The 17,198-nt window shown below is 41.0% G+C and overlaps 1 protein-coding gene across 5 annotated transcripts in view; it reads left to right on the top strand.

Moving 5' to 3' along the window:
* The window catches only part of MYOM1 (myomesin 1), a 114,757-nt gene that overhangs the window by 75,227 nt on the left and 22,332 nt on the right, over positions 1-17,198 (top strand). For all 5 annotated transcript variants that reach the window (XM_074987376.1, XM_074987375.1, XM_074987374.1 and 2 more), the window contains 10 exons: positions 1,348-1,532; positions 2,892-3,006; positions 5,905-6,061; positions 7,130-7,236; positions 7,390-7,434; positions 11,583-11,719; positions 13,404-13,548; positions 14,140-14,199; positions 14,753-14,820; positions 16,823-16,936. In XM_074987376.1, coding sequence (XP_074843477.1) covers positions 1,348-1,532; positions 2,892-3,006; positions 5,905-6,061; positions 7,130-7,236; positions 7,390-7,434; positions 11,583-11,719; positions 13,404-13,548; positions 14,140-14,199; positions 14,753-14,820; positions 16,823-16,936 — 1,133 coding nt within the window. The remainder of the gene's footprint in view (positions 1-1,347; positions 1,533-2,891; positions 3,007-5,904; positions 6,062-7,129; positions 7,237-7,389; positions 7,435-11,582; positions 11,720-13,403; positions 13,549-14,139; positions 14,200-14,752; positions 14,821-16,822; positions 16,937-17,198) is intronic.

Below are 17,198 nucleotides of genomic sequence, written 5' to 3'. Positions count from 1 at the left end.
AGTTAGTGCCGCTACTTCAAAGTAGTGTGCACGTGTAGACACAGCTAATATCTGTTAGTATATGTGAGCCGATGCCCAGATGCCAGCTAAAGGTCTGGTGAGGCAAAAAGCGGGGGGGTGATGCTACACCAGCAGCTATGCTAAGCAGCCAGGGCAGGCTGGGTTCTTTGGTTTGTGTTTAGTTCGGGTACAGCAGCAAGAGGAAAATTACTCTTAGAGAGGCTTTAACAGTTACTTTTATTTATACAAAGATAGAAACAATTTAACTAAGACAAATGATTAAAGTACAAGTTAGTACTCATGGTTCTTAAAGGGGAAACAACACAATTTAACTTAAGAAAAGTTTTAGACAAACTAGCTAGCTTAAACTAATACAATTAATGTGTACACAAGAAAGGCCTGTTGCAGGTGTGATTTTTACCCCTGCCTCTTAGACCTGGTGGAACCAGAGTCTTTCCCTCAATTCCTATAGGAAAGAAGTGTAATACAGGTATAATTCTTACCCCTGCCTCCTAGATCCAGTGTGACCCAAATTCTCTCAATCCCTCGGGAAGAAGTAGATATGAACCAGGCGTCCCCAGTCTCAGGAGTTAATTCCAGACCTGGCCAGCAGGTGTAGGTGATTGAAACTCAAAGAGGGGGGTGGTTTGCCAAGCCCCTTTATACCCCTTGTGGCACGTAGGCTTCTTCCTGGTCTCAGGTGGCCAATTGGGAGGAGAGTGTTTGAACCCCAGGTTTCCCAGGGAAGATGCAAGGCTCAATTTGCACCTGTGAATTGTGGACAATTGGGCACCTTTGGAGGTGATGGGTGGGGTTCCCCAATCTTCCTGGGGAAGTGATCAAGGCTGGGGAAATGATCAAGGCGTGTCAATTACCAAGATCAGCCAGAAGGGCGGCCATTAGCTAGCCCATTCACTGTCTGGTTTTTTTTGTATAGTAGAGAGGCTGGGCGAGACAGCACACCTGTGTTCCCAGGACATCAAAGGCCACCTGTCTCCCCTGTTTATTTCTCTCTCTCTCTCCTAGTCGGGGGGAGAAGAAGAAAAGGCCAAATGGGGGGTTCATGTCTGGCTACAGTGTATAAGGTGACACAGGATTTATTGTTGTTCTCAAAGATACAGACTAGCACGGCTACCTCTCTGATAATTTGGGAGCTAGTTCATTTTTAACATGGTCAGAACTGTATAAGTACATAGATACAGTGGAGTTGTATCTACTTACACCCACTCTGAATTTAGCCCACAGACTTTCTGAAATGGTACATTTTTCATTTGTTTTATTTAAAAGCCTGCTTGTAGCTTGATTTAATGCACAGGATTCCAACTTTGTGTTTGTTTTATTCGTTAGGACCACCTCATGATGTCTCATGCACTGAAGTTAGAAAAGACTCTTTGGTTTTACTGTGGAAACCACCAGTTTATATTGGCCGTAGTCCTGTAATTGGCTATTATGTTGATTTGAAGGAAACAGACGCAACAGATGAACATTGGAGGAGTGTCAATGAGAAGCCAATTTCAAATAAATTTCTGAAGGTAAATCAGTTTTGGAATCAAATTCAGTTACACCAGTGCAACTTCTGTAAAGTCAGTTCTATGCATGCCATTCTATTTTGGTAGTGTTTTCAGATAATTTTAGATTTGCCAAGCTCTATTGTGCCCTACAGTTACACACCAGTGTTGCATGTGAGTGTAATTTGGAAGAAAATTTGGCCCATTAAGTCTAAAATTAAAAGAACATAGTACCAAAGTGAAACCTCATTCTTAAAATAGTGCTATGCCACAGGGTGTATCCTCTGCATTTCCCTACTCAAAGGGGAACACAAGTGGGAAATTACCAAGGTGTGTGTTGTAAAAATATGACTGGGTGATTGGTTTTAACTTAATATATCTTGGCATCTCATTTTGTGAGTTTGTAATTTAGAAGGCTATACTATTATGATACATAATTTCACGGATCAGTTTCTAAATATCAGATTAACTGTATCTTAATTCTGAATACTCTTCTAGGAGTGTATACATTTATACATACAGTAAACTCTTTCATATTCATCATTCTGTCTTCCAGAACTCCCAAATAACTGACATTTTAGTCATAAGTAAATTTTAGTTACGTTTTCCATAAGTACAGTATTGTTAAAGTTAATACAAATAAATACAGTGTAAGGTTACAGTGTACAATACTACTGGGGTAAATAAAGTACTCTGCATACATTTTTGTTTATTTCATAATATCTAATCTTGTTTTTTTTAGTGTTATGCATTGCTAGATATACTTCTCTATTATACAGAATATTTGAATATCCAGCAAGCTCCCAGTCCTAGGGCTACCAGATATGAAAGGGTTTACTGTACATTTGAAATTTGTGTAATTCAAAGGTCAGTTAAATAACCCTCACTTTAAAATGAGATCTTTGCATGTGCATTTTAAAAGGGATGCTGGAATGTAGTATAGCCTTAAACTGGATGTTAAAATCATTACAGCCTGATATAGAATGTCCTTTAGACTCTAGATATCTATGGTTTGAACTATCCACTCTGACTATAGTTTTGTTTAAAAGCTGGAATTGATTTGCATTATTTTTGCTCTGCTGCTTCAAAGGCAGATTGACTGCACAAGAGTCAAAAACAACTTGTTCCGAGAAATCTGCTGACATCATTAATCAAAAATGCTGGCCAGCAGACACAAATAGCAAACAAGAACAAGTTACAGTGATGTTAGCCTGAGCTGGAAGGGAGAGAGGGACATGAAAAAAGTCAAAGATGCCAAGTGGAAAAGGAGTAAAACAACAGAGGAGGACATATTATTGTCAAGCCTCCAGACTAGTGTCATAGATATGGAAGAGTAAAATGACGTGCTCAGTACTTTACCTTGGTATGGTATGCTTATTCTAGATTAGTGGCCTAAAGGAAAATGTCAGCTATGTATTCCGAGTACGAGCAACAAATCAGGCTGGTGTTGGAAAACCTTCTGATACCACTGACCCTGTCATCGCAGAAACACGACCAGGTTTGTTTACACTGTTGTGGTTTTGCATCTGATTAAAACAGAATACACACAATTGAACTGATCCTTCAATGTTCTACCAATACACCAAGCCCAGTTCCTACAAAGGATACCAGTGGAGTGTGACTCTTTACCTCGTTTTAAAATATTTTTATTGTGCTTGGATGCTCATAGTGTAAATGCACACAAATAGTGGAACATGCAAATATGGTAAATTAATATTTGTTTGTAACTGCAGATCAATATACTGAGGCTGTATCTACACGGAGCTCTGCTCAGTGCTCCTGCCAGTAGAGCTATGCAAAATGAGCTTCTTGGGATTGCAGATGGCTGCTTGTTTGGAAACTCCCAAAGCTCATTATCATAGCCGTGTGAGAGTTCAGTGCCAGCAGAAGGGGGTGCTGGCACAGCAGAGGCCATGTGGATGTGCCTCTGCTGGCTAAAGCCCCCTGTGTCACCAGTCCCTTATGCCTGAAATGATGATGTGGAGGAGGGAACATTCTGTCAGGTCACTCCTCACCCTCCAGTGCTGACCCATATCCAGTACCCACAAGCAATATAATGTTTTGACATAGAAACATGCTATCACGGCTGACTAACCTATGGATGTGCTGCCCCCGGCTTCCCACTTCCAAAGCATTGGACACGATGAGGCCCATGAGTGACCTACAGGGTGAAAATGCAAGGACCACAAGTCCACATGAGAGACAGATAAGGCTGCCTACAAAGACAGCCACAGAACTATCTGGGAGAGAACTAGATGAAACAAGAGAAATGTTACCTGAACATAACTCCTTGCTCTCATCAGAAGAGGCAGTCATGCCCTCTTCAATCCAAATGACAGATGACCCAAAACAGTTCCAAGAGCTGTTTAAGGGAGTAGCCCCAGAGCCAAAATATCGCATTGGAAGAGGCAGAGGTGAAAGTAAGCTGGTGCACCCTGGTGCATCATTCTGGAAAGAAGGAGCTAGCCAGCTGAGGTGCTGTGCTGCAGAAGGAGGCAGGGCATGCTCCCCTCTGGGCTCCTAGTGCTCTCCTGCAGGCTGTTGCACTGAACAGCAGGCAGACAGCCAGGTTATATCCTGAGTGGCATGAATCTGCTCAGGAACCCATATTCTACATGTTTGATGATAGACAAACATGAGAACAAAATCATTCCCCTAACTTTACATATCCATTAGGGAACGATCAAAAAACACGGGCATCTCAAACCAGAGATGGTCAGAATGGATTGTAAATTGCATAAGAACCTGCTACCAAGAGCACCACAGGGACACCACTCAAGGAAGAAGAGAAGGTTGCTCACCCTGTGCAGTAACTGAGGTTCTTCGAGCTATGTGTCTCTGTGGATGTTCCACTACCCACTCTCATCCCCTCTACTCCAGAGTTCTATAGAAGAACTATAGAAGCAATAAAACAGTTACATTTTCTCAAACTACTTCATTACAAAGGAATGTGCGACTGGTGAAGCCATGTAGGTATTAATGTTATGGGAACAGGATTCAAGAAATCTGCTAGAAATAAAGCATTTATTCTTGATTTCTGGAAGTTCAAATGTCTTTTTTCTAAGATATAACATTTTAGGGGGAAGTATGTCCTTGACAGTTTAGGCAGTTCAAGGCACTCTCAAACTGGATACTGTAACATCAGAGGCATTTTAAAGTATATGGTTCAGTTCAATTTGGAGATGTGCAAAAAACAGTGGATATTCTCCAAGTCTCTTTGAACAGTGATTCCAGCAATGATACCAAACAAGTTGTTAGCAAAATATCTGCACATTCAACAGAGAAGTGAAGAACTACCTCTGTGTCCCTACATAAAATGCAGTTCTCATACTTGTAAAGGTATATAGGAAGGGGAGAGCCTACATATATTCTGGCCGTCAGTATGTTATATTCCCAATCAGTGAACTACAGGCACTAGAGTAACAATCAGTATTGAAAACCTGATCTTGGTTTGAAACAAGGTATTGCACTTGGCAGACAATCAGAAATACATTCCCTATTGATGTGCACAGAATGCATTCCATAGCCCAGTGTTTCCTAAATGAAAAACATTCATGTACCCCTTTCAGGACTTTGGCCTTTTAGGTGCACCCCCTCTTGCAGTGCCATCCCAATGTTTATCTCCTGATTTTCAGTAATTCATTTTCTGCTGTATTCTCCTGGAAATCCTTTTGCATACTACCAGTGGAACACATACCACACTTTGGGAAACACTGCCTTAGGCCATGTCAGAAAATGTCAGATTTGATTAATCTATACATGTGTATGGGCTACTGTAAGTAATCCTATTAGTTTCACAAGTGAATGCTGCTGTGATGATTCTTTTGTGAAATGAATATGAACACTTAACTTTTTATCCATCCCTCCATCTTTCTCAAGTACACTCTTGCATATATGCCATTCTGTTGTGAACTTGTATTTTACTAGACCAATTAGAAGTGTGCCTCATGCAAAGAAAACAATCACTATCTCTTTCTGTAGAGGGAATTGCTTTTACATTATTTTCAATATTTAATACATATCACAGAGCTCGCATTTGTTCCTATTCAGTTTTTCCAGTGAATTTCGTTTTATTGTCAAGCGTGAGATAAGGCTTCTTTCAGCCCAGGGGCCAGTGCTACAAACTTCATGTATTCATAGGCCTTAGTCATGTGCAAGTAGTATAACTGAACTATGAACCCTTTTTAATTTGTTCATTACTTCAGTGGAATTATGCACCTTGATAAAGACACTTCCTATGAGTAAGGGATCATGGACACTAGCCTGTTGCAGCAGTTTATGTATGAACAGGAGGGAGGAAAAGATTCTGCTTAATTTACCCTGTGTGAATAATGTTCATGGAAATCATTTATGCTGCTTTTTTAAAAAGTAGACCTGCTTTGTTTTGATCTTCCAGGAACTAAAGAAATGAAGGTAGATGTAGATGATAATGGAGTCATTTCCCTGAACTTTGAGTGTGACAAGATGTCTCCAGATTCCAAGTTTGTCTGGTCCAAGAATTATGAACCAATTGAAGATGAATCCCGATTAGTCTTTGACACTAAAGGTGGAAAGTAAGGAACCTTGCTTATAGCAACTTTATTATGTTTAGAAATCCTAGAATCACAGAAATCCATCCCTTTGGAGGTAGAGTTCACTAAGATTATCCATGCCTTTGTCACTGGAAGGTTAGATTATTGCAGTGCTGTCTACATGGCAGACCACCTTCAGCCTATTCAGAAGTTGCAGCACATACACACAATGATGCATCCCACTTGTGCTTCACATAAAGAAGAACACACTACACTTGGCGCTCTCTGAACTGCACAGGCTACCAGATTTGTAGGTTCAATTTAGTATTCTTTAACATACCTAACCTAAACTGTTTGGGTCCTGACCACTACAAAAGTTTCCCATATTATACTGCAATTGTTGCAGTCCTATGAGGTGCTGGAGCAAACAACACTCTCTTTTGATCAGGAGGGAGCTGGTCAGGGAGCATTTTTCTCAGAAAACACTGGAACATTTTTGTTCACCAGACCCCACATTTGGTGACTTTCAGGATGATCTGGATCACCTGTTTCTGAGGGCTTTTTCTAGGGGGAAAAGGAGATACAAATATGCAGGTGCACAAGTAACATATTGGAAAAGAAGTGTATGAACTCTGTCAATTGTAGTGCCTCAGAAACCATGCAACATTCTTTCCCTGTTTATAGCAATCTGACACATATACATGCCAGGTAAAATTTATAAACTCACCCTCACATGAAAACAAAGTTCAGAGAGATGTTTCCTAGAGCCTGCCTGTATTTACCGTGGTGCCAGTAATGTAGTGGCACCCATATGAGCCATTTCTGACATCTTCATTCCATCTCTCATATGCTCTACCCTGCAGGGTCCCAGTTCTCTTCTTTGCAGGACTAAGATGGACTGACTCAGATCTTCCATGTTTCATCTATGCAGTCTGTGGGGTTCAAAATGTATATACTTAGGACAGACTCATGTTTCACTGATTGTAACCCATACATTCCTGCTCAGCCAGAGTCACAGCAGATGAAACACCCATTAATAGGAGCAAAAGGGAGGTGTTCTAATTCAGTGTTTTGATTAAGGCTTTTAATCAAAATATTTTTTGTCTGAAGGTCAAAAGCTGTTTTTAAAGACCTTGGGGAAGATGATTTGGGTATTTACTCTTGTGCTGTCACAGAGACAGATGGAGTTTCATCAAGCTACACAATAGACGAGGAAGGTAAGAACAACACCTTTTTCTTATGCATGCCTGCTTTATCTTTCCCTTCTCATTTCTTCTTCTGCACCACAAGAAAAAGTCAGAGCTTCTATTATCATCATAACTGATAAAAGAGAAATGCATACTTACCATTTTCTTTTAAAATTTTTGTAGAGATGAAACGCCTGCTTGCTCTCAGCCATGAGCACAAATTCCCAAGTAAGTGAAATGAGCATGATGGTAGAAGAGATATTGGCATGCATTGTGAAGAGTTCTGGGATGTACATTACAGAATTCTTGCCAGCATCAGCTACAGGAGCTGCTCTGCTGGTTCACAAGAAACGTATGCAGTGTGTGAAGCTGAAACATTAATATATTGATGTCTTTCCTGATTACAGTACTAGATGTGCAGAATAGTCCATATACTGGGTGTCTAGTAAGTGTCCCAATTGTTTTTTTCTTTTTTTCCTGGAGCTCTGAACTTTACATTGACTCAGGCCCCTCTGACTTGCCAAGCCAGTGTTAAGAGTTTCTGATTTTCTGCCCCTTGGACTTTTATAGTTGGTAACGTTATTGTAAAATAAGACAAAATTTGAGGTTAACAAAACAGAACATCACAGCAAAGCCAACTAAAATGCACCTTTTCACAGGAGTTTTCCTTCTGAACTCCCCTACTTTTGTTTTCTGTTACTGTTGGTATCCTGACCATTCTTCCTGTTAACACAGATTTCTACCTTGTACGTTCTATTTCATGATTCTTTCTCCTTCTAGCCACAGGTCTTATTTATCTCCGTGCTATTGCAGGATTAAAATGGTGCACTGTCATTGTTTTAAACAGTCACAAAGGCATTAAACTGGAGTAACACAATGGTGAATCCAGTCCCATATATCCAGGCCATGTTTAAATCTTGCCATATCTTCCTCCACTACATTTCAAAGCTCTGACTATTCTCCTCAATCCCAGTATCTAAAGTTCTTGTCCATCACCACCTATCTCTGGCTCAGTAACTGAAACCTCTATCCCTCCTGCTTCAGACCCATATTGTGCCCCTCCAGTCCATCTAAACCATGACCACTAAAATGGTCTCATTCTGAATCCCTCCACCATATTCTTTTTTCTGCACCAATTCCAGACCCTAAAAACTTTACTTCTGTTTATATATCCCAACTTGGGCTCCTTATTATATCACCCAATGGTCTTTTCTGATCTTCCAGTGTTGCCAACCTCAGTGTTTCACTTCTTTGTTTCTTCTCTCACAACCTCTCTGACTATTTCTGTGACATTCCCTGCACATGCTATGACCTCCCAAACCTCACATTTTACTGCCTTCTCATCATTCAGATCTTTTCTTAAGATTTTCTTCTTCTGTGATGTCACTAAAAGCAAGTCAACAATATTATTAATTTATAATAAAATCAGGAACAAAAATAAACTCCTAATTGCTTGAACTGCGGGTCTGTTTCTTTGCTGTGTAGACTTCTGGACTTGGGCTTCCTGTGGAGTAAGAGGGACGCAAAGCTTGGGCTCCAACCCGAGCCCAGAAGTCTAGATAGCAGTAAAACAGCCTCTCAGTTCCAGACCCATGAGTCTGAATCAGCTGGCATGGGCCAGCTACAAGTTTTTCTTTGCTGTGTGGCCATACCCTTTCTGAACATAGAAAACAATGTAAGACTGTAGTAGCTACACAGGGCCAAGGAAGAGGATGGAAAGTTTCCCGTATAGTTGCTCTTCAACTTAGTAACTGCTAAAGGAAGTTTAATCAGGTGCTTGTTGTAAACTAAGGATAGGTCTATACTACTGTGGAAGATTGACCCACTCAGTGTCATCTTCCGGGGTTTTGTTTCGTTCATGCACAAAATGTCACTTTCTGGGGTTGAAGTCAACCCTCGAACTCCTCATGAGCAGCGAGGATTAAGGAGGGTCAACAGGAGAATTGCTCCCATCAGTCCTCTTCTATATAGACAGCCATTGAAGTCAACTGCTTATAAGTCGATTTTAACTATGCAATTGGTGTAGCTAAAATCGGGTATTGGCAGTTGACTGCTATGTCTACTATAAACTTAGCCTGACATGCTATCTAGAACAGAAAGTAAAACTCAAAGCATTATTGCTAGAAGTTTCCAATACAGCTGCTAGTTAGTGCTTGATAATACAGACACATTTTTAAATAAGTATTTTTAAAGTACTCAGTCTTTTTAGTCAGATTCCTGTGGACTGGGGCGTGATTTCAGAAAACAAGAGGCCTTTAGTTTATTTTAATCCTTTATATTACAGCCTTGTAATATAATTACAGCCTTGGAATGCTTGTTTTTTTTTTGTTTCCATTTTAGGCTAAACTATTCATAGTTAATTACATACAAATCAATTTAAGAGTTTAAAATTGCCACACCCGACAGTAAAACAAAAGCAGCACAACCTAATTTCTTCATTTACACCCACGTCCTGTTACAAACATTGGTACAGATTACATTTCACTCCTTTTGTTTTTAGAGATTAAGCAAGTTCCAACGTACCTCTCATTTCTCATAGTAAGCAAGGAAGCTTTTTACAGAAAAATTGCATTAATATGCAGGAGTCAAACTGAGGTAAAAGTGGTGGAGCTCTGCTTGTGTCCCAATTGCCATAGTCAATCCTCTGATGACTCCTTTTCTGCCACCTTCCCCCTTTCCTGCCAGCTACTATCCATCTTTGCTCTGCTTTTGGCTATTGCCCCATGTCTCTACTAGAAAAGGGGTACACGTGGGGGGAGAAAGAAAAAGGGCACCTGGCAGTGTGTGTGTGTGCGTGTGTGTGTGTGTGTGTGTGTGAGAGAGAGAGAGAGAGAGAGAGAGCGAGCAAGTGACCATTCTCATGTGCAGAGTGAAGCCTCCATCTGTGCTTCACAGTCTGGTGCAGAGCAGGCCTAAAGGGCTGGGAACACAACTGCTTTTGTACACTTATCAGCTCCAGAAGGTGCACTAGGGCTCTAAGAGGCACAAGCAAGTGACAAAGTAATTGAAAATCTTTAAAGGAGCCATTTCCACAAGTGAGAAGTGTGAAGAAAAGTGAAAATGATTTGTCAGTTTCACTCCCTGATGCTGGCAAGTGGAGCTGAACAATGGAAAAGATGAAGGAAAAATGCCCAACTAGTTCTGCTAATGCAGGCTGATGTGCCCTGCAGTATAGACTTGTATCTGAAACAGTTTCACAACCCAGAGGTCATACTTGGGCATTCTGTTCTACAATATAGTATGCTTAGGTACACCTGATTGTTGTGGGGTTCTTTATATATATCAAGTTAAAGAAAGAGACATCTATCAAGATCTGTGGTAGGAAAGTTTCACATTTAGATCTACAGCCATTACCAGACTACGAATAGACTCTCCCATGACTGTTTCACAAGGTATTTATATATGCATCCCAGTAGCTCTGGGACATTGTCACCCTTCCGTGCATATATGTTACTTCTGACAGATGAAAAACAATGACTCACTAATTCAAACTACAAATCTGGTATGTCCTTATTATATTTTGGGAGCTCCTCATATTCTCATATCCTGTAGGTTGGCCAAGGATATGTTCTTGTACTGTTTACATAGCTTTTGGAGTCTAGGTAAAACTCAGTTGGAGCTAGTCAAATGCTCAACACCTTTGAAAATCAGCCCTTATATGACCAGGTCTAACTGACCGTGTTTTACAAGTAAGTTAGAGCCTAAAGAAAAGTTAGAATGACAATAAGATGCAGTCTTGAATTTGTCAATAATTGGAAAACTAAAACCATGTCTAAATGTACTGTGACATCAATGGTCACAGTATCACTCAATTCATTGCTTACATCAGCAATGAATGTGGCTCATCATGTCAGTGTTTCTAGTTATCTCTGAAAATTGAGTGTACTGCTGACATTTTTGGCATGTTATGACACACATCATAAATTCATGCAACGAAGGATCAGCATGGGGTTCAGCTGGTTACTCTCTGATTACCTTTGAAGGCAAGACCTTCAGGCTGTTTCTTCCTGCAGAGTCACTTTGATATTTTATTATAACATTACAGAGTGAGTCATATAGCATGGTTCTGGGTCACACACAAGGCACAGATATTATAAATTTTCCTTTGAGATAGATTTTTCTTTGGGTTAGAATAGAGTGGCATCAAATATAACTCAAATGCTGAATACTTCTAGGTCCACACAGCCCTAGTACTGACCCTGAACAACATAATAATGAAGACTGGTCTTTTGTCCAAAATACACAGAGGGTGGGGCAGACAACACACGTACATACATTCTGCACATATCATCAGGAGAATTGGCCTTCTGAAGAGGGGAAAGAACAGTTATGAAACATAGGAAAGATCCTCTTCAGCCTTTTCTTTCCTTTCATAGCTGTTCCACTTAAGTCTGAGTTGGCAGCTGAACTTCTGGAGAAGGGACAAGTGCGATTCTGGCTGCAGGCTGAAAAGTTGTCTGGCAGTGCAAAGGTCAACTTTGTATTTAATGACAAGAATATTGTTAATGGAGAGGTAGGACTTTTATTGCTATGGTTTTCTGACTTTTATAACCAATGAGTATTAATGTTCCAGCTGAACACTGGGAATATAACCAGACTTCATTATTTTAGTGCACTTACATGGAAAATGTAATATGTGATTGAAAACATTGTTATAAAGATTGTGCCTGCATTCTGAGCTATGGCTGAGCACTCCTGGGTCCAACTGAGGAATGTGCCCTCAGTGTGGCTTTGTGCTACCTGCACATGTGATGCATAACTCTGGATAGTGGAGGAGGGCACAACTGAAATGTGTTGTGGGGAGTGTATGAGAGCTCCATGTGTTGCCTCTGCTTACATTCCCTGTAGACAACATAAATTAGCAACTATGTGTTCCTATGACCCTCTGTCCTGTGAGTGCACAGCTCCCTGTAGGACTGATGGGCATCCGTCCCTGTCTGAGCAATCCTCAATCCGTTTAGCCGGTGTTCAAAACAAGACCAACAAAAGGGATAATACAGTGTAGAAACAGCCCCTCATGCAGCATCAGGGTGGGTGGCACTAGCCTGGGATGGTGCTTGAAGGCTCGCTTTGGCTTAGTGAACAAGAATCTGGACAATTACCAGTCATTTTTGTTGGAGGGAGGGATATGACACCCCTAAATTGCCTTCTCAACAGACACATGGAAGACTGCTGCTGTTTCAGAGCATGCCCAGCACCAGAAAGCTGCTGCTGGGAGCACACTGGAGCAGCAACATGTGGATCCACACCACTTTCCCTCTCTGACCCCAGTACCTCACTCACTCCCAGGGCTCTGAGGCAGGATGATGCTCCTTTGGAGCTGTCTGGCATCTCAACAGTCCCCGCAACTTACCTCAGTGGGCAGTCTACAAAGCAGGCAGTGGGAAAGGCTGGGACTCCAGCTGCAGAGGAAAAGAAGCAGACCCATGTAGCAAAGGGGAGCTCAGTCAGTTCAGTGCCCTGCTGCTTCTTCCTGCCCCATAGTGTATGGACACACATTGAGTACTGTAGCTGGGCACCCTGGTGAGAGCCAGTATAGGAAATCTGGTGGAGTCTGTGACTGCACTTACTACTGCACCCTCTGAGGCCTCTGGCCACCTTTGTGGGCGTCCAAATTCTGTGAGTGGCTAGGGACCATACCAATCCTCAGAATAAGGGGGTCCTGTGAATTTCTGTAACTTAGCTACTACCATCTATATCCCTATGTAGGTCATTCCAGGAGCCCTAAATTTCCAGAGTGCAGTGATTTCAAACCACACTTCCACAGAACTTTTTTTAACCCTGAAACATGTGAAGTCCCTATCATTCTGCTACATTGATTAGAAGGCATGGACAGGCCTTTCTACATTCGTAAGATATAAAAGCATCACATCAGAGAAAATATTGTTTTAAAGAGCTGGGCAATAGTGTTTACATATTTTAAAAATTTCTTTCTAATGAAACAGAACATGATGTTCAGTGCAGAACAGATATGAAACATATCCTAATAATAAACGTGTTATGTTGTATTTGATTATCACATTTTATTTGTATGTTTGGGTATATGCATGCAGCTTGGAATAGACATAGTACACAAATTCTGAATAAAGAATATACAGATTTTTATTAAGAATGCCACAGAATGTGCGGCCAGATAGATGAGGCCTTTCTGATTCTGAATAAGACCATTTCTCTCACTTTCCTTTTTGTCCCTGAAGAAATATAAGATGAAGGTGGACCACAGTACTGGCCTTGTTGAAATGATCATGGATAAACTTGAGGATGATGATGAAGGGACTTACACCTTCCAAATTCAGGATGGAAAAGCAACAAACCAGTCCAGCCTTGTCCTTATTGGTGATGGTTAGTTCATTTTTACAACTAGTGTGCCGTGAGATGAACTAAGGAGCTAGTGACTCTTAATCTGCGCTCTCACACTAATTTCTTAATATGTCCTTGAGCAAGTCTCTTACTATTTGTGCTTCAGTTTACATATTAGTAAATAATAACACCTATTAAATCTGTAAATCAAATTTGCACGTTTTTTAACTGGGGAAAAAAGGAAATTTTCCACTGTACTCTTTAGAAAAATATTACATAACATTGATATTTCCTATAAAATTAGATTAAGAGTGTCCCCAAGGCCTGAATGAACCACCATCAATAACATACATTTCCTTGAAAGGGCTTGATACATGTACAATTTTAATGTCTGTGGATGGCTAGGAGAGTCTGGGTCAGCTGTGATAACATTATGACAGCTGAAATACTTAACATATGAGGTGTTTACTCTCAGGGACTTGGTGAAACGCTGAGTCCACTGAAGTTAATAACAAAATTTGCACTGACTTCATGAGGGCCACCCCAGCATTACATTTACATTCCATTCCCTACAAATGAGATATTCTCTCTAGAAGGCTCACATTTGCTTTCCTGACTCTTTTTGATCCCTAGTGTTCAAGAAGCTACAGAAAGAAGCAGATTTTCAGAGACAAGAATGGTTCAGGAAACAAGGTAATGAACAACAATGTGCAAATGGTTGGAATTCAGGTTTATTTTGTCTGATTAAGGGTGCATCTACACTAGGAACTGACTTTGAAGTTAATTTTGAAGTTAGGCACTACTTCGAAGTAGCCTGCAGAGAGTGTACACATGTTTTCCCTTACTTCAAAGTTAACTTCAAAGTAGGGAGCCCAACTTCGAAGTCCTTACTTTATTCCCGGCAATGGAGTAGTACCCTACTTCGAAGTTTAATTTCAAAATAGGGTGTGTGTAGATGCTCATCTTCGAAGTCTGCTACTTTGAAGTAAGGGATTTCGAAGGCATTTTTGTAATGTAGACACGGCATACGTCTAAGAGAAGGTTTAAATATAATATTTTGAAATACAAATTGTATTCAATTCCAGTTAATTGCTTGCCTCATTTTTACATAAATAATAAATAATAAAAGACTGCATTTCTGACTTTATAAAAATAACAGTATTTCTAGCAAGAAAAATTCATTTGACTTGTTTTTTTGTATTGTGATTATTGCTCATGTGATTTTATAAAAACTCATTTTAAACAGGTCCTCATTTTGTTGAGTATCTGGGATGGGAAGTTACTGCCGATTGCAATGTGTTGTTGAAATGCAAGGTAAGAGTTGGCTGGGTTTTCAATGTTGTTTAGATAAAAACAATGAGGAATCCTGTACCACTTTAGTGACAATCAGATTTATTAGGACATAAACTTACATGGTAAAGCCCTGTGTTCATCTGAGTAAGTGGGTTTTACCCACAAAAGTTTATGCCCTAATAAATCCACTAGTCTCTAAGGTGTTACAGGACTCCTCGTCGTTTTTGCGGGTATAGATTAACATGGCTACCACTCTGATACTGTTCAGATAGTTATACAAGCAAGAGATGTACTGGACTACATTGCAGACAGTCACTACACCACACATTGGGGAAGAGTGTAAAGAAATTTTCTTTGTGTAGTCCCCAACAATGCCTGGACACTGTTACAGATTCTGTGCTGTCTTGAGCACAAACTGCTCTCTTCCTAATGCCCCCGCAAACGGTGATCTGTGGAAAAAAAGCAGGGCAGGTCAGAAGAGGGGGACACATACTACATGCCATTAAGGGATGTCACAAACAGGCATGCTCCAGCTATGTATTGGATAGTGCCATGAAGAACTGAGTCTCTGCCAGTTGGGTAATTTGGAATTTAAAGTTGACTCCATCATTGCACTCTCTTCTCCCAGTTTTGGGCTCCATAGTGCTCTTGTTGCAATGGTATAACTCCGTATTCCCCTTTCCTCAGGGATGGGCCTAGCAGGCACAATCACTGTAACTGATACAGTCGCTGTTTCTTTTAGCAGGAATAGCATCTCAATCTTACAGCAATAACTTAGTGCTGGAATACTGGAGAGGAAGAGATCAGGAGGGAGAGTTAGCTCCACAGGGTAGGGACTCTGCTTTCCTAGAAATTGGTGCAGGGCTTAGCATGATGGTACCCTGAACTTGACTGAAGGCCCATTGGTTCTGCTGTGCTATAAATATTAAATAGTAAGGAGAGCTAGGGACCATGGTGAGGGAGGAAGGAGGGTGTCCTAAAGGGATACAGGGGGATAATGTTGTTCTAATTCAGCACTCTTTTATGTCCACTCTGAAACACATTGGTGATATCAGTGCAGTCCTTAGTCCATGCATACAAAAACAGCACACTCTGGTTTCATGCCTCAGAAGAAAAGCCAAGAATATACAGAACAAGTAGACTGAACAACCCACTCCTCAACCCAGGAGCGGATAAAAGGGCTTTCACCCTCCAGCACTTCACTCTCCATGGCCGTGTCTACACGTGCCCCAAACTTCGAAATGGCCATGCAAATGGCCATTTCGAAGTTTACTAATGAAGCGCAGAAATGCATATTCAGCGCTTCATTAGCATGCGGGCGGCAGCAGCGCTTCGAAATTGACGTGCCTTGCAGCCGCGCGGCGCGTCCAGACGGGGCTCCTTTTCGAAAGGAAGCCACCTACTTCGAAGTCCCCTTATTCCCATGAGCTCATGGGAATAAGGGGACTTCGAAATAGGCGGGGCCCTTTTGAAAAGGAGCCCCGTCTGGACGCGCCGCGTGGCGGCAAGGCGCGTCAATTTCGAAGCGCTGCTGCCGCCCGCATGCTAATGAAGCACTGAATATGCATTTCAGCGCTTCATTAGTAAACTTCGAAATGGCCATTTGCATGGCCATTTCGAAGTTTGGGGCACGTGTAGACGTAGCCCATTAGTCCAGGAGGAACAAGCAACAGGGCAGGGTATCTCTCTCAGAATTCTCTGAGGCCTTTCTCTGGCCCCTAGTCTGTGGTCTAATTTGAATAGAATTCCTTTGGCTGGAGTCCACTGACGACTTCTCAGGGCAGCAGATATGGTCCAGGGTTCTCTGCTCTGTGCTCACCCTGGGACCTGTAGCATAGTCCCTGCTTTTCTCTTTTGTACCTTGTAATCCAGTTCTGTGACCTTTCTCATCTAGGTTGGGTCTTTTGCTGTTCCTGTGAGTTCTGTCTATGATACTAGGATTCACTTATGCTGAGACACCTTACACTCAATTTACTATATTTAAAGAGCATGATAATACTTACGTGTTTTTCATACATTTTAGGTGGCTAATATCAAGAAAGAAACACACATTGTTTGGTACAAAGATGGGAGGGAGATAATGGTGGATGAGGAGCATGATTTTAAGGATGGCGTATGTACTCTGCTGATATCGGAGGTGAGAGACTTCTGGCTTTTTCATATATAGATCCATGGTATTTTATTCAATTTATAGATGTTAGCTATTCTGATAGTCCAATGTATCCTTCATACATAGGAATTGGAATATAGTTTATTTTTAAAAAGCTCATATGCATTTGTTTTTTGGCTATAGCAAATTTCTATTTAAATCCTTGTGAATTCAGATTTTCAGGAAACCACGAGAAAGATCTAAAAGAATGTCACATTTCCCTTTTAAATCAGCGTATAGAGCTGAAGGA

This window comes from Carettochelys insculpta, chromosome 2 (assembly GCF_033958435.1).
Source record: "Carettochelys insculpta isolate YL-2023 chromosome 2, ASM3395843v1, whole genome shotgun sequence".
Classification (NCBI taxonomy): Eukaryota; Metazoa; Chordata; order Testudines; family Carettochelyidae; genus Carettochelys; species Carettochelys insculpta.
This window is presented reverse-complemented; position numbering and strand designations above follow the sequence as displayed.